At 41.2% G+C, this 18295-nt stretch overlaps 1 protein-coding gene across 1 annotated transcript in view; it reads left to right on the top strand.

Moving 5' to 3' along the window:
• Positions 1-18295, top strand: part of NUP210 (nucleoporin 210) — a 353934-nt gene that overhangs the window by 166722 nt on the left and 168917 nt on the right. The window contains exons 18-23 of the mRNA XM_077452181.1: positions 3086-3192; positions 6284-6388; positions 7270-7371; positions 10204-10332; positions 16190-16317; positions 16429-16564. Of these exons, the coding sequence (XP_077308307.1) occupies positions 3086-3192; positions 6284-6388; positions 7270-7371; positions 10204-10332; positions 16190-16317; positions 16429-16564 (707 nt within the window). The remainder of the gene's footprint in view (positions 1-3085; positions 3193-6283; positions 6389-7269; positions 7372-10203; positions 10333-16189; positions 16318-16428; positions 16565-18295) is intronic.

Below are 18295 nucleotides of genomic sequence, written 5' to 3'. Positions count from 1 at the left end.
GTGTGTGTGTGTGTGAGCCTAACACCCTCCTGGCTCCTAACAACCAATGCAAAAACGGATACAGTAGTGGGACTGCTTGACAGTTTATCCTCTGTTCTGTTAATGGAACAGAAATAGGGGTTTGATCCGTTTAAAAAAAAAAAGGATGTGGACGGACGCAGATGTAACAGGGTGAACGTCCATTTACATCCATTTGCCCATAAGAATGCATCGATGTCTGTTTTTCATCCGTCTACAGAACACCTGTGTGAAAGGGGCCCAAGTAATTTTGCTTTTGTGAGCAAATAGCACATAAAAAATAAAAAAACAAATCCATACCAATGTAATATTTGTTTATGTATGTGGAGCTGTGACTAAACATACGGGATACCAATGATGGCTAATCATATAAAGGGTCCATAATAGTAAAACACAGGTAAGTGGGAAAAGTTATAAATAATAAAAATATGAAATATATAAACTGTGCAGATGTGAAGTCCACAATTCACTGGGTATGTGAGTTCCGTACTAAAAAGAACAGAACATTTATCCCAGTAAGTAGTCCGCATATGATACGCGATGGAAATCGGTGGAGGTCTTCCTGCAAGCGGGGTGGAGACCACATGGACTAACAGGAACAATAAACGCTTGTCTGAAGTTGTATCAATTAGTGATGCACTGAAATTTCGGCCGCCGGAACATATCGTCCGAAAATGCCCTTTTCGGCAATTTGCCGAAAGAGAAAAACGGCCGATAATGGAGCCTAAAACGGGGCGTGGCCTGGGTGGGGCGGGGCCCCGCCCCCTGGTGACGCCCATCATGGGGGGTGCATAGAGCAGGAGAGCCGCCTGTTTGATCACAGCGCCGGGAACATCACAGCTTTCATTTCAATAGCTGTGTGTTCCCGGCCGTGCGCCGTCACACACAGCCCCTCCCCCTCGTCCGGGCACTTAGATAGACAGAACATCCGCAGGATTGGACGGATGATCTGTCTATCAAAGTGCCTGGACAAGGGGGAGGGGCTGTGTGTGACGGCGCACGGCCGGGAACACACAGCTATTGAAATGAAAGCTGTGATGTTCCCGGCGCTGTGATCAAACAGGCGGCGGAGGCGGCTCTCTTCCGTGCACACGCTGGCTGAAAAATGGCACACACTGGCTGCAAAATGGGACACACTGGCTGTAATGGGGCACAGGCACACTGGCTGCAATGGGGGATGCCTCCTGTACCACGTCCTCTGTCTCTGACCATCTCCTGTACCATGTCCCCAGTCTGACCATCTTCTGTACCATGCCCCCAGTCTCTGAACATCTCCTGTACCACGTCCCCAGTCTCTGACTATCTCCTGTACCGTATCCCCAGTCTCTGACCACCTCCTTTACCATGCATGCAGTCTCTGACCACCTCCTGTACCGTGTTGCCAGTCTCTGACCACCTCCTGTACCATGTCGCCAGTCTCTGACCACCTCCTGTACCATGTCGCCAGTCTCTGACCACCTCCTGTATAAAAATATTTTTTAAAAAGTAATTTTCGGTATTGGTGCTGTTTCGGTATCGGTTTCGGTTTTCGGCCTAGTGTATTTTTTATTTTCGGTATCGGTTTCGGCACCAAAAAACCCATTCGGTGCATCCCTAGTATCAATAATAGAAGATGGGTACTCTTACCAAAAAGGTTGGACACACGTGTCGTACGACAGTGAGTCTATCAAGCTTAGAATCCAGACTGGTCCCAATCAGGTGCTGTAAGTTGAGTGAATCCTGATAAGGGGTCCTCACTTTTCTGTCTCTAGGCTCCAAAAAGGCAGGTACTCCTGGTATGGAATGCTCACTTATCCGTCTCTGGACTCGAGGATCATACACTCAAGGTTTGATTGTATGTAGGATACGGTTTAGACAAAGCTCATCATAAAAAAGAAAAAAGAGGGGCTCGGGATGGTGCAGGTCAAAAAACAAACCAGTAGGTTTATTGAAAAAGTCATATGGTATAAATGACATAAAAATAAATAGTAATCGCAAGGTAAAATCGAATAAACGCAATGTGGGGTACAAGAAATGCTAGCATTATTTTCCATTATTGATACAACTTCAGACAAGCATTTGTTTATTGTTCCTGTTGGTCCATGTGGTCTCCACCCCGCTTGCAGGAAGACCTCCACTGATACATTTCCATTGCGTGTTATATGCAGACTGCTTACTGGGATAAACGTTCTGTTCTTTTTAGTACGGAACTCACATACCCAGTGAATTGTGGACTTCACATCTGCACAGTTTATATATTTCATATTTTTATTATTTATAACTTTTCCCACTTACCTGTGTTTTACTATTAATGGACCCTTTATATGATTAGCCATCATTGGTATCCTGTATGTTTAGTCACATCTCCACATATAAAATCATATACTTTTTATATCAGCGCTACAGTAATTTCCCTCTATTCTGTTTAGTTTTGTTTGTTTCAGTGTTAGCTGCTGTATCTTGTATTTTTCACTTTTGCTTTAGTGTTTTCCCTTTTTTCACAATATTTATTTTTGCCAGTTGAACATATTCTTTGGTATGTAAATGTTTGTGTGATAAAATGACAAGTCAAATAAATGCTACTTTTAAAACGAAAATTGATGTATTTTATACTGCTTATTTAAATGTTTTTTAGCTGCTGGTCTATTCCTTCATTCTCGATTTATTGCATATGCATGGAGCTTGCCTCAAAGGAAGTTTGTTTTTGGTAGACAGAGAATCTGTGGGCATTTTATTTTGAATATCAGGTGTACAGTTTGGAGGTGGCTTGGTTCCTGATTTGGAAGTTCCAGGGTAGTTGAAGCATGTATGGGTAAAATTCTTGTTTAGCAAACTTGGGTATTGACAGTAGAAGTTTATTTAAACCATCTGAGCAAAAATGACAACAGGTGCATGCTATATGTTTATAAGCACGATTATGGGTATTGAAATGTATTAAAGATTTTAAACCAGTAAAAAGTACATTTATGATGAAATGTAGACCTTTCATCCAGTTCGCAAAACATTTTTGTGTGGCTCTACTCCACTGAATAACAGTTGTGGCTGTATTATACAGTGCAGTATAATTTAGAAATTTCTATTTATTTAGGTCTGAACACCGTTCATGTGCATCAAGTATCCGGAACGGCAGTCATTACTACTACAACTAACAATTACCAGGAGTCTCATTTAAGAGCAGCAAAAGTAAAGACCCCAGTAAGTAGAGAAAATCTTGTGGTTTCGTAGGGCCCTTTCACAGACTTGTCCGTTTACAGGCTCCACTTTGCTCACTGGGGATAGCTCTGTCGATCCCCGCTGAAGAGGCAGCTGACAGGTCCTTCTCTGCACACTGTGAGTAGAGTCCGTTTTTCATCCGATCCGCCAGACGGATGGAAAAATAGGGTTTCCATCCATCACACTTTAGTGGTCGGAGCGAGTCGGATGTCAGCGGACATGTCACCGCTGACATCTGTCGCTCCATAGACCTGTATGATGCGTCCGTTTAGGTCCGTCTAAAAAACAGACAGGCGAACCTTTAACGGTCCGCCAGTGTGAAAGGGGCCTTAGTCATATTCCTACTATCCTAAGGGGTGTCCAGAAAAGAAAAGGCCTCTAAAGTTCTCCTCACTTGGGCACCTCCCCAGCCTACTGTTTAGAAGATAAAGCAGCAGCAGCCTATTGCTGAAGTAATTTCTGTGGTCTCATCTCCTGTTACAGCGACTGCTCCATTTTGTCCAATATACCCCCATCAGCTCCCACTTTTGGCACTCCCACAATGTGCTGGTATTTAGGAAACGTGGAAAGTTATTTGGGTGCCAGTATTTAAAATAACATTCAATCAACTGGCTGTAAATGATATTTATTTTACTTTCCAGGTTCAGGTAATGTTGTTGTAAATACTGTCCCTAATGTGCAGTTTGAAGAAAAGAGTGAAACTAAAGCCAGTCATAATTTAAATTTTAGCCATTCCAGCAGGGACTGGCTGAGATTCGATCCAGCCCGTCAGATGTTTTGCTTGCGATTACTGCTGGTGGCTATAGCAGCTAGCTGTAATTGCATTTAGCCTGCAGGAAAGGATCCCTGCCACCAGAACACAATAGCACTGCAGGAGGGATGCCCCCGTCAATACTATATTGATGGGGGAAATTAAGCCATTGTTTTCCTGCAGAAATTAGGAGCCTGTAAAAGCATTGCACCAGGGATCAGGCAATTGCAGATGCCATGCAGGTCTCCTGCACACTGTCGGTGTATTTGCTTACCCGTACATCCTGTATGGGCAAGCCGTTACTTGCTGACAGGAAGACTCAATTATCTACCACAGCGCTGTGGTAGTTTATTGAAAACTACAAGCTGACAGACGCTAAGACTGTCGTGACTTGTAGTTCATTCAATCACAGGGCTCTGTGTATGAATGATGTGGCCGTGTGGACGGAGCTCCCCTTATGGCCGCACTGCTTTCAAAAACTGACATAACAGGGAACTTCTCTGTACTGCTGCCACAGAAAACATGTTCCCAAGGAGCTTTAGCTGTACCCCTCCTTTAAAAGTGGATGTAAACCCAACGTGTTTTTTTTTTTTTTTTTTTGTCTTACTCCTTGCACAGTATAGGATTTCATGTCATCTGTGCCAGTCTTGCCACCAAGAGTTAATCCAGCTCTGAGCAATCCATATCTTTTTTTCAGTTAGATAAAAACTGACATACAAAGAAATGGTAGTCAGTTCTTCCCCTTTGCTGTAGGTGACAGGTTGATTTCCTTGTCTCATGAATAAACCTGAGATAGGCTTTTTGTGTACTTCCCACCCCCCCTCCTTTCTTCTATAGCTCTCCCAGGATTGGCTGCTCCACACCTCATGAGTGGGCATGCTGAAGTCATGTGGTGAACTTTTCTGGGTTTTAACTGGATGTTAGTGATCATAGAGTGTAGAGGTGGGCTGGTAGTCTACTGAAATAATGACTCTACCCACCGAGCTCCAGATAACAGACCCACCCACAGAATCTGCAGTTTTTCAGGCCTCATAACAGGGGAGACATCTGACAGGTAATGATACATACAGGAGGCATGTATATCCTTCTAGATCCGCACTATGACGGTAGTTTAGAAAGGATGCGATTGGGTTTACATCCACTTTAGCCACTTCCCACCCGGCCTACAGCAGAATGGCTGCCGGGAGGTGGTTCTGTTATCCTGAGTTTCTTAAGGGGGGCACTGTGGTGCAGTGGGAAGCACTCTCACCTAGCAGTAAAAAGGGTCACTTGTTCAAATCCCAACCTTTTAGTGTCCATCAATGCCACCTGTCAGTGCCGCATATTAGTGTCCATCAATTCTACATATTTGTGCCGCCTCAGTGCCAGTCGGTGAAGGAGAAATCAATTTATAGCAAACCAAGAAAGACTTTTTTTTACTTTGTTTAGCAGAAAATAAAAACCCCAGAGGTGATCAAATACCACCAAAAGAAAGCTCTTTTTGTGGGAGGAAAATGATAAAAATTTAGTTTGGGTACAGTGTTTCATAACCTCACAATTGTCATTCAAAAGCCCCATGCACACTATCAGATTTTCTGCTGATTTTTTTCCTTCAGATTTACCAAAACCATATAATATGAGGTCAAACCTTAGGAATTTCAATGTGAATGCAATCAGGCAGGCCCTTGTACTACATGGTTTTGGTAAATCTGAAGGAAAAATCTGCAGAAAATCTGATCGTGTGTATGGGGCTAAAATTTGACAGTGTTGAAGCTGAAAATTGTCCAGGGCAGGAAGGGGGGGAAAAAGTGCCTGATATTGAAGTGGTTAAGCATGTTTAGTACAGTGTGGGTATGGAGAGGAATTCAAACACAAGTCATGTGTTTATTGTTCTATTAGGGAAATTCACCCTTTCTCTGCTTGCCATTATCACTTAGCGTGAAAGAGAAAAAAATCCTAACAGTTGTCACCAGATCAGGAATAGAGGCAAAATATTTTGATGGGGACACTTGTTCTGGTGACCCCAAGGACAACAGGGATTTTCCCTCACTTCCTGTGTTGGCTTTAGGACAAAAATTGAATCTCCCCAACGAGACACAGATGGCAGGCAAAACTTGACAAGGACTACACTCACTCTCTCCAAAATGAAAAAAAGTGCTGCTTTTTCTTCTACTTTCCTTGTCCTTCTGTATTGTAATTTCACTGTCCTCCTTTATATTATAACGTGCTGCGTAATCTTTTGGCACTATATAAGTCCTGTATAATTATAATGTGTGTGTAACGCAGAATAAAATATAGTTACTGTTTCTGGTCTAATTCCATTTGCTATTTCCATTCTTCCAGTACAAAGCATTGACCCCTGTGTCTGCCAGTCTGGAGCTCCTGCTTGTGGAAGATATTAAAGTGAACCCAGGATCTATTTCTATTTACAATCACCCTGAAGTCATGGTGAGCTTTGCTGTTACAAGATCTGTTTCTTAAAGTACTAAAGGATTTATGCATAGAATTTAATGTAAAAAGTAAACATGATTATTGTAAATTGCCACTCTATTGTAGAAGTTTATTACATGTATTGACAAATTGAAACATGTGTGCATTTTATCCTGCTGCCATTTGGTTTAGGTGGGTCAGCTGCAATAACATATGTGTATGCACTGATACTACACTCTTAGACTGCAGCCACACCTGAGCGTCATGTTTTTTGATTTTTTCCGTATGTTTGTGCGTTTCTGAGTATTTTCGTAATAATCATTTTTGAGCTTTGCCAGTTTTTAAATTAGGCATTAGAGAAAGTTATCTATATTTTGGGGTTAGGTTTTTTTTATTTATTGCATTTTAACAGAACAAAAAATGATCAAATGCCTGACAAAATGCTCAAATGCTTGCATCAACCTTTTCCATGCATTTCTATGGAAAGAAAATGCTTCCAAAATGCACCAATCTACCCGATTTCATGCTACAAGAAAAGCTCTAGAACTTTTTTGAGCATTAAGCCACTTGTGGAGATATGAACAAATTCCATAGAGAATAATTTTTTTTTTTTTCCCTCCTCCAGTGGCTTCGAGCTGCAAGCTACAAAACTCTGATGTGTGAATCGGCCTCATACATACTTTAATTTGTACAATTTGTTTTTGACATTTTTCTTGGATTTTTTTTTCAACTTTAGCGTTTATAGTTAGACCTTCTGAATCACTTTCTGTTAAGTTGTAGATAAACCATTTCTGGCCCCTGTAAGATTTGTTTAATAAGCAATGACTTGAAGTCATGTCTTGCAGTTATATACAGTACATATTATACATTATACATATTTAACAATATTTATATTTCAGGCTGAGTTCACTATCTCTGAGGGATCAGGATATTTTTACATCAACAGCAGCATTTCCAATATTGTCAAAACAATATTTCTAGAAACAAAAGGAATTGTGACAGTAAGTACAGCACTCATATTCAATCATTTCAAATGATTTTTTTTTCATGTTTAATCTTTAGATTCGATCTTCATATTCAGAAAAAGTTTAAGTGAGCTGAATTTTTGGTCAAAAATCTTTTGAGGTAGAAAAAAAAATTAGATTAGGCATCCATGGTGGGCGCCCAGGCAGGGTATAATTGCATGTTTAAAAATGCTGAATCCATTTCTGTAATTTTTTTTTAAATGGCTTCTAGAAATAAACATAGACAGTACTGTTTTAATGAAATATAGATTTGTTGGAATCTACAATTAAAATATTTTAATGAACTAGTCCAGGCTTGTGGAACTGCTTACTGACAAACCAAAAGTGATTAAAAGATGTATGTTTTAATATTCATATTCGCCTAGGTGGATGCAGCGTCTCTAACACTGAAAAGAGTGATTAAAACCACTGATCACTTGGTTCTCACAGCTCACTCGAACGCTGGGCCGTGGAAGGGGCAGGAGTGGCAGGCTCAGCCTCTCGTGGCTTGCTGAAAGGCAGGGCCGGGTGCCAGTCCAGGTTTTTTGGGTGGCTCCTGACTCAATTGTCACGATTTTTCCTGAGCCTGGACAGGCCTGGTCTGACTCCAAAACACCTTGTCCCCATGTTGATGGAGACAAGGGCCTTATCCCCTCAACCCTTGCCTGGTGGTTGTGGGGGTATGCGGGTGGGGGGCTTATCGGAATCTGGAAGCCCCCCTTTAACAAGGGGACCCCCAGATCCTGGCCTCCCCCCTATGTGAATTGGTAACTGGGTACATTGTACCCCTGCTATGTCACAAAAAAGTGTCAAAAATGGTAAAAAAAGACAAGAGACAACTTGGGACAACTCCTTTATTAAAAGATAAAAAAAAATAGATGATGTCCATTCTTCTATCACGCCGCCCGATGAGCCGAAAAAAAATGCAACACCTCCGCCTCCATGGCTGACATTATAAAGCTGAGGGCGGGGCCACCTGGGAACCCCACACAATTATTTATTTTTTTCATTTTTGGTTCAGGGTTCCCCTTAATATTCATACCAGACACAAATAGCCTGGTAATGGACTAGGAGGGGGGAACCTCATGCCGTTTTTTCTTTTTTTTTTTTTTATGCGTTTTTTTTTTATATTGCAGAGACTGCGGAAAAAATGCGCCACTTTACAGGCATACTATAGACATCACCCAGGCATGATATTTAAAGGAATATTTCATTTTTGTTTCACTTTAAGCATTAAAAAAATCACTTCTCCAAAAAAAAAAACTCCTTATTTAAAAAAAAAATGTTTGCATTGAAACATGTCCCCTGGAGCAGGACACAGGTCCCCAAACAATTTTTATGACAATAACTTGCATATAAGCCTTTAAAATTAGCAATTTTAATTTTTCATGTTAATGTCCCATAGACTTTAACTTTGTTCCGGCGGCTTTCGAATTTGCCCCAAAGACTGCATATTGTTCAGTGTTCGCCCGAACTTATGCTCAGGCCGATTGCCCATCCCTACTAGTAAAGCAGCATGTGAAAGTATGGAGAATTCTAGAGCATGTTGCTTGCTGACTGCAATCGATGACAAATATTATGTAATGTGAAAGTATGTGGCACTACCTAAATAAATAGTATAAATGCTGAAAAAATATTAGATAACCTAGAAGTGGTATATTCAATTATAAATAAATAAACCTCACATATAAATCTGTGTAAATTATATAGACCACAGTGTGCAAACAGTACAATAAATGTGCAAAATAGCTACTGTGCAAAAAAGCATATAAAGTGCATTTTTACATTTAAATATTATGTAATATTTTATGTCTTCCCAATTAAAATATAATTTTAGCACTGGTCATAAAAAATAAACCTAGCTTTAGGCCCTTTTCACGCCATCTGACTGTACAGGTCCACCTGTCCATTTTGACGGCGGACCTGAACGGGCTCTCCATGCTAGTCTATGGAGTGACGGATGTCAGCGGTGACATGTCCGCTGACATCCAACCCGGTCCAATCCGCTAAAAGCAGGTGGATGGCCCTACGTTCAGATCCGTCGCTATTGGATCGGGTGAGATCGGAGGAAAACGGACATGCTGTCCGTTTTCCTCTGATCTCTCCATAGAAACCAGCGGCGCTCAACAAGCCCCTCCCCGCTCAGTGAGCAGAGAGGGACTTGTCATCCGCTGGCTCAGCGGAGATCAACAGAGATCTCCGGTTGAGCTGGCGGACAGAGGCGGACTCCGTGGAAGCGAATCCGCCTCGTGGGAATGAGGCCTTACATTTTTTTTAAAATAAATAAAACACTGCTGCAGTTTGAGGTCATAAAATTTATAGTGAAGATCTGTGACTTTTTTTTTTTATTTGTTTTTATTTTATTTTTTTATTAATGTTTTTGCATGTATACGATCAAACATTTGAGAAACAAAATAACAGAAGGGGAAAAAATAAAAATATGGTGTACAGAACACCTACCAGAAATTCACATGCTTTCACATTAAACATACATGTATACTTCCAACCCTGCATTAGCTATGTTTTAATCAAACAGGAGAATATATGTATAGGAATTCAAAATGGCATACATCAGGTAACATTTTGACACTCATGCAATAGCAAGACATGAAAAATCGTTAGCACTACCAAGTAGGAAAGCCTGAGTATTCCTTAATAGCATCCAAATATGGCTATCCCTTATTTTGGTATCTGTAAGCAATGTGTGCCAACCTATCTATTGGATTAACCATTTAAAGGCCAGCTAATACTCCACCATATTTACATAGAGTACTTGCATCACCATGTCAAAATGAACCACTTTTCAATGTGACCTTTTTTCAATTCTAGGTGTATCCTTTGCGCCCAGGGACCTTATCGATCATGGTTTACGATCTTTGTCTGGCTTTCCCAGCACCAGCTGCAGTCCATGTTCATGTATCTGATATTCTGCAGGTGGAAGTTAGAGTGGTGGATAAGGTAAGTTAATTGAATTTATAGCTCAGACCTGTTTATAGGATGTGCTGAATTCTTGTGATGTAACTGTTATACATTTTTTTCTTAAATCTGTGTTCATATTATTTTTTTAATCTTTGCTTACATAATACAGACTACATAATATACAGTGTCTGCATATTATTCTTTCTTATAAAAAACAGCAATTCGATATCTTTTCTTTGCAGATGCCCTAAAGTGATAACCTCAAAAGTGTTTGCCATGGGTACCATTTTACTCTTTTAATCGTACAGGACACTGTAAATCTACCCTACTCTGTGGGGGTTTTTTTTGTTTGTTTTATTGTTTTTGCTATTGTCCTAAGTAATGAACCTCTTTTCCCTGTGGAGAATTCATTCTTGGCTAACTATTATTTTACTTTGAATCTTTCATCAACTCTTCACTCAACGTTTTACTGTATTCTAATAAAACAATAGAAGCAGTAAATCTAGATGGGTGTAGTTTGATCTAAGGCCATTTACACACGATCAGAATTATGGTCGGAAAAAGCTCTGATGGTTTTCCCGACTGCATTCCGCTCAAGCTGTCTTGCCTACACCCGGTCACACCAAATTCCGACCGCCAAGAACTTGTGACGTACAACACTACGAGCAAAGAAAAAAATCAAGTTAATATTTCCAAGCATGCGTCAAATTGTTCCCGAGCATGCGTAGGAATTTTGCTCGTTTGAATTGCTACAGACGATCTGAATTTCCGATAGAGACTTTTTCTGTTGGAAAAATTGAGAACATGCTCTCAAATTTTTTCTGGTGGGAATTCGGCCAACTAAATTCCGATGGAGCCTACACGCGGTCGCATTTTCCGTTGAAAAGCTCTCATCTGTCTCTTGCTGGCCGAAATTCCGATTGTGTGTACGCGGCATAGCATTGGAAACCATACCCGAACCCCACATCATGGGAATGGCCTGTAATGTTTCTTTGGGCACCAGATCCTGCATGTGCCCCACCTCAGCTCTTTGTGCAATGCACATAGTAAGCAGGGTGCTATAGAGGGACCAGCGACATGGACAAGGTCACCCTGCTTACTGAACTGGTGCCGTAGCCCCTAATCCTGAACAGTGTCCGTTTTATACCTTATGACTATCGGGAAACTGAGGCTGTGTTTGAAACCTATTCGATTAACAGTGTAAACATTTCAAACTCAGTGGTTTAAATGTAACCACTCCAAGCTTAGTCTCGGTAGATGACCAGGTATTACATCGCACCACACGTCGCACACTTTAATGCTACTCCTAAAGCCCTTTATAAGGTACTCGTCGCTTCCTCCCATCCTTTGCCACAAGGATTTAATACAGAATGCTCTACACCTAGGTTGCTGTGCTATGCTTTCAGGACATGCTTACATTTTCTCTGCACTCTACTCCCTGAGTACCCCACAGGAATACCCTAACACATAACAATGGCGGAAACCAGGAGCAACGGCAAAATCTCAGGCAAAAATTTGTTCTGCCAAGGACCAGCACAACATTGCCAGAGTGATGAAGCTTCTCTTGCAGGATCTGATTTTAACACCAGTCTCTACTTCTGATTCTAGCTCTGTTTTAGGCATGCAACAAGAGGTCTACCTGACCATGGCAGATTGTTCTGCAACTTTCACAATGTGATGCAATGCAACTTGTCACAATTTCTTACATAACTAACTGCTTTAATACAGCAATCACTGTTTGGGCCTCAAAACTGCCAGCCTCCTTCCCCAGCTCCACTGTCCTTACCTGAGTCGGCTTCAGATATGCCTACCCTGGAAGAGGCAGACATTGAAGTGAATGAAGACGACCCGCAGAAGTGCTAGAGGAAGCCGCAGACATTTTCTTTCCACCAGGTTTTTATGAACTTGATGTTAAGGCATCAAGCAATATGCTTGCAAATGTGGATATGCTCACTTCTGCTGTGAGCTCAAGTCTTGGCATTGTCACACCTGTCTGATAATGCACCTAAGGCTACAAAGAGACCTGCTAAAGAAACACATTTTCTGTTCAAGAACAGATAGAAGGGTCAGTTTGAGTATCAAGTCTCCAGAATAGATTTCCCAATCAAAGGTCATTTCCTAACTCTATCTAGTGGAAAGAGTTGACTAAGAAATGTTTTTTCCGGTGGTAAAACCCTTCACTCTTTCAGAATATGCTGATAGTCTTTAAGTGTCAAACTTTCTATCTTTACTCCTTCCGGCCCACCTCTGCAACCATCCAATGCTGCAGTTTTCATCTGCAAACCACAGCTAACTAGACTAGGTCATTGAACAACCAACACAATCCTGTATTCCAGGCCCATACCTTAATTGCCATAACTAGCCATATATAGCAATTACCTTCTGCCTTGCTTTTTTGTGTCAATGCTGTAGAACAATTTATGACACAACTTTCCAGGATGACTTTCATTTACATGTGCAGAATCGTATCAGCTGAATTTGCCTGCAAAAATTCCTTCCACATATGCCCTTTAAAGGAGATAATAAGTTTGAGACAGTTGATAAATGAAAGAGATCAAGATAGGAAAATAAGTTCTTCCACAGAGAAAAAAGATGCAAAACATCCTCTCTCAGCAGCCACTACTTCCCCAAATTGCAGTGCACCTAAACGGTCTATTTAGGCTTTCACTTCCAAGCCTCAGTTCAGCTCCTCCTTTCAGCATTAGACTTGACCCAAAAACCTTAACAAGTCTTTCCCAAAGCCCTCTTCCCAATGAAGAGACGCCTATTCCTTTCACTATCTCAGAATCGTAGACATCTTAGACCTGTGGTTTCAAAGAGGTATAAGTTCAAAACTCTACCGCCTCACCGTTTTTCTTTCAAATCATCCAAAATTTGCCCAAATACTTTGAGATTTGCAGAATGCCCCGAACCATCTCTTGTCCCAGTGGTTAGTCAACCCAGTACCTCTAAAGGACAGGTTCAAAGGCTTCCACACAAACCTGTTCACACTACCAAAACCCAACAAGGGTATTTGTCTTATACTGGTTCTAAAACGGATGCCTTCAAATTCCAAAATTTTGCATGGAATCCACTCTGAGACAAGGGGATTACTTGGCATCCGTAGACCACCAAGATGTTTATCTTTATATTCCCAGAAGGGTCTCTGATTCTGTCCTCCCTACTTTGCAAAAAGCAAGAAAAGATCTGCCAATCGTGCATTGTATGCTTGTCTTCCTACAATTAGGGCTTGACCAGAGCTTGGCTCTAAGCCAGGGGTCTCTAACTGGCGGCCCTCCAGCTTTTGCAAAACTACAAGTCCCATGAGGCAATACAAGGCTCACGGTTACAATCATGTCTCCCACAGGCAAAGGCAGAATGGGACTTGTAGTTGTGCAACAGCTGGAGGGCCACCAGTTTGAGACCCCTGTTCTAAGCACTCTGAAAGGACAGGTTTCCGTCTTTTCTGTTTTTCCAAAAACATCCAGACTAACGCTTTTTTGTCAACCTTTATGCAAGGTGTATCTTGCATCAGGCACCCTGTACTTCCTTGGGACCTTATTCTGGTTCTTTGCCTTGCAGAAACCACCCTTTCAGCCCATTGGGGTAATCCACTTAGATGATCTATCCCACAAAGTAGCCTTCTTCATTGATAATTGATCAGTTAGATGTGTCTTTAAACTAGCGGCCCTCTCTTGTAGGGAGACATTTCCCGTCCTTCACAAGACAAGGTAGTCCTATGGCCATTTTTCTCTGCTATGAAGTTATCAGTTTTCCATCTCAATGAAGACCTTGTACTTCCATCTTTATGGCCCTAAAAAATAATTGATCTGTAAGGGTCCTTTCACACGGGGGGTGGATCAGTAGCTTTTTCCTCAGTCACACTTTTTCGGATCGAAGCGGGTCGGATGTCAGTGGACTTGTCACCGCTGACATCCGACGCTTCATAGACCTCTATGGAGCAACCGTTCAGGTCCGCCTGAAAAACTGACAGTTTGAAAGGGGCCTAATGCTTGGACAAAGTCAGCGCCATCAGAATCTACCTCAAAGCTACAGCTTCCTGTTTGCCATACACTCAGCACCTGATCAGTTATGTCCTGCTTCAAAATTTGCGATCGCTAGGTGGATATGACAACTCGGCTCTAGAAGGGAAAAACTCCTGCAACATGGCTACGTGTTCACTCCACTATATCAATGGGAATCTCCTGGGTATGTGGGAATCTCGTGGATATGTAGACCTCAAGTCTCTATTGCCCAGTTTGTAAAGCTGACATCTGGTCTTCTGTTCATACCTTTTTTTTAAAGTTCTACCAGGTGAACATCCAGTCTTCTGCGGCTAGAGCTTGTGGCCACAAGTTTCTTGCAGCGGCACCCTAAAGTTTGGTCTGTTGACCCCTTTTATTTGTGCTTATTGGTGCAGTTCTGTTTGCCTAAAAAGTGGCCCACGCTTCTCATTCATTGCTTGGAGACGTCTCAGGGTCTATGAATATTCAGTCTGTGTCCTGCGCTACACCATTAGGATAAAAGGAATTTGATTTCCTCCGTTGATGTCAGTCTGCAGGGGAGGAGGAGACAGCTGGCTGGTCATGTGATCACAATTTTGGCTCTTAAATTAGTTATTTGCAGCATTTATATTTATTTATATTTTATATTTCTAAATCATTCACAGAGGGGGACACTGCAATAGGAGGCAGTTCCGGTGGCATATACAGGTTAGTGTTATGAGAGCAGCAGGAGGGGGGACGGGGCGGCTCACACACAGAGAAGGAAGGGGGGAGGAGGACGACACAGAAGCAGAGAGGAGAGCAGATAGCAGGCTGTTGATGACAGATGCACATAAAGTGACCACGGTGTCTGGTCTCAGCAGCCATGATACACCGTGGTCAGTTTACAAAGGGGTGGGGAGAGACTGTCAGGATCAGGCACATTTTTTAGGTGTTACAGGGGGCTAAATGAAACAGAACAATCACTGTGTAATATAGCATGCTTTAAAGGAGCAGGATGTATGTTAACCCCCAAAAAACGCTTTAAGAGTTGATTAAAGAGCCATTGTAAAATAATAAACTAGTTGGCTTTTCATAGGGGAGAATAGGTCTGACACCTTAGGACGCTAGCAAACAGAGGACTTGCTGGGTGGTGTAGGGTTATAGGGAGCTCAAAGGCTCTGCCAGTGTCCAGTCACCTGAAGGTATCAGTCTATGGATATTCAGCATGTGTCCTTTTTTGTAATCCAAGATATGGAATTTACAGGTCAAAAACTTTATTTTTATTAAATTTTTTTGTTAGCTGTACTTTCCCAGCAGCTAATTTATTTACATAGTTTATTTGGAAAGCGATATGTTTTAAATAAGCACTGTCACTTTACTAAAGTTACAGTGTCTGTGTAAACCCCCCCCCCCCAACCACAATCTAATGATGCACACTTCTGCATTGGTTCTCTAGATGCTCCTTCCTGTTTGCAGTTAGCACAAATAAATGGTGGTTCCAGGTATGGGGGGAGCATGGAACTTCATCTTGCAGCGATTGAGCCTAGCAGCCAGTCACTAGCCTTCAGCTTTGTCACATGACTGAGGGATGACATCACCACTCCCTCTAAGTTAAAACATTTTTATAGATAATTCAGGTATTTTAGTGGCAGCTGCAATGGGGAAAAGTGGCAGTGGGGGGATCTCTAAATAGTTTAGTATCGGGTGTGATTGGTCTTACAAAATGGCAGTATCTTTATCAGGCAGGTTTGTGATGAATTGTTTGTCAAATTGTTGGACATTATTCTGTATAGAGATTGTTTTTCGACAACCTTTCTCTATTATTGATTGGCTGTGCTGCCTTTTCCTTTGACATTAGCAACTTTTTATGTTGCGCTTTAGACTGTACATTTTAACATGGTGCAATTAAACAGCTGTCTTTTGCTGTACAGGTTGAAATTGGAAAGTCTATAAAAGCCTATGTGAGGGTCTTGGATTCTTCTCAAATACCATTCCTTGCTAAATACTTTGTCTACATGGATTTGGATCTTGGATCTTCATCACACATTGTATCTATTAAGTGAGTTTATGCAACTTTTAAATAAGTTTAACACTTGTTTCATTACTTGGAACAACACCTTGTAGCTGTACTTTTTTTTTTTTTTTTGTATTACTTTTTCTTCTTTTACAGAGCCCTCAGTGAGAAGGTTGATGAGTTTACAACAGTCTTTGTTGTCCATGGTCTTGCTTTAGGACAGACAAGTCTTACTGCATCTGTCACAGATAAAGCTGGTAACAGAATTGATTCTTCAGCAAGATCGCTTGAGGTAAGCTGAGTTTTTACCAGCAGTGGACCACAAGGCGAGTAGAGTTCCAACGTTTACTGTGGTCTTACCCAATCATAGCTTGTTATTGGAAACAGGTTGTGGACCTGCTTTTTACTCTCCTTTCTACTCACTCCTGAAGTACCTCTACTTGGACTCCTCAGCGAGGTTGTATGGCCCATATAGGTCAGATTACGGAAAACTTATTTTTTTTTTTTTTTTTGGTGCATGAGCAGATCGCACTTAAATGTCAGTCAATGGATTAATGCGGTCAACCAAATACTACCTTATTAAAGTCCTATACGAACATAGAGGGTGTTCTTTGTAAATATTATAAGATCCTGGGACATTTGACGCAATTTAACACATACTGTCAATGGATGAGGAACACATTTCTCAAGATCTGTATGCAGGATAAATCTGGTGCATCTCTACATAGTAACTAATTGGCTTCCAGGTTTTAGTATCAAGTTTAATTGAATAAGCTGGTTACGAAGCACAGCTACACCAGTTTTAGTAAATGCTCCCCATTGTGTGATCATAGTAAGAAGAGTTCTCTAAGCCTCGGTTCACATATGCTGTGCTGGAAACGCAGCGAATCCTGAGCTTATCCTGCATCGTATAGAAATCTCGCCTCGCATGTGATTCGCACAGGAATAGCACCGCATTTCTGTGCAAATCACATGTGATGTCTGCGCTGTGATTTGAGCTATTCATTTTATATGGCTCAAATCGCATCACATCTGCACCAAAATGGTGCAGGGCTCCACCTTTATTTTTATATATATCTATATATAATATACTGATTCAGGCAATCGCACTGCATTTTTTGAGCTGTTTTGGGGTGTCATTAGTCTAACATTGGCACCCGCAACAGATCGCATGAACACTGTGTGATTTAAATGTGGTGTGGGAAACACACAGGATTCACTGCGTTTACAACATCGCAAATAAGAGCCCTTTCACACTGACAGCTTGGGGGCATTGGTGGAAAAGTTTTAGCAGCGCTTTACCATTGTCTTAGAGGTGCTTTTCGACCGCTAGCGGGGTGCTTTACAGACGCTGCCCATTGAATTCAATTAGCAGGGGCACTTTAGGAACTGTGTATACACCGCTCCTAAAGCGCCTCAAAGAAGCTGCTTGCAGGACTTTTTTTTTTTTTTTCCTGCCAGCACAGCACCCGAGTGTGAAAGCACTCAGGCTTTCACACGGATTGCAGATGAGGCATTTTACAGGCGCTGTTTTTAGTGATAAAACGCTTCAAGTGTGAAAGGGGTCTATGTGAATAGAGGATGAATGGTAAAGAGCAGGGGTGGGTGGGTAGTTTACATTTTGTGAACTAAAGCTTCTGTTAATAATCAGTGCCACCAGACAGCCACTTAGGTCAGTATCTGTGGCTGTGATGGCGCAAATACAAATATATATATATATATATATATATATATATATATATATATATATATATATATATATATATATATATATATATATATATATATATATATATATATATATATATATATAATTTTATTTTTTCAGAAACAAACACCTACAAGTAATATGATACACGTAACATAACAAGTGTGTATTCTACAAACCCCCATAAAAAAAATCTGCTTTAAGACATATACTTGGGTAGGAAAACTTGCGATTATTAGTTTGGATTTCAAAATATGGAGGGTATCTGGATTTTCCACTTGCGGTTTTACTTTACAATGTATTTTGAGGTATTCA

The sequence above is a fragment of the Lithobates pipiens genome, unplaced genomic scaffold (assembly GCF_037356315.1).
Source record: "Lithobates pipiens isolate NorthernLeopardFrog02 unplaced genomic scaffold, aLitPip1_a1.2 Scaffold_23, whole genome shotgun sequence".
Taxonomy (NCBI): domain Eukaryota; kingdom Metazoa; phylum Chordata; class Amphibia; order Anura; family Ranidae; genus Lithobates; species Lithobates pipiens.
Note: the sequence above shows the minus strand (reverse complement) of the source record. Positions and strands in the feature narration are given on the sequence as shown.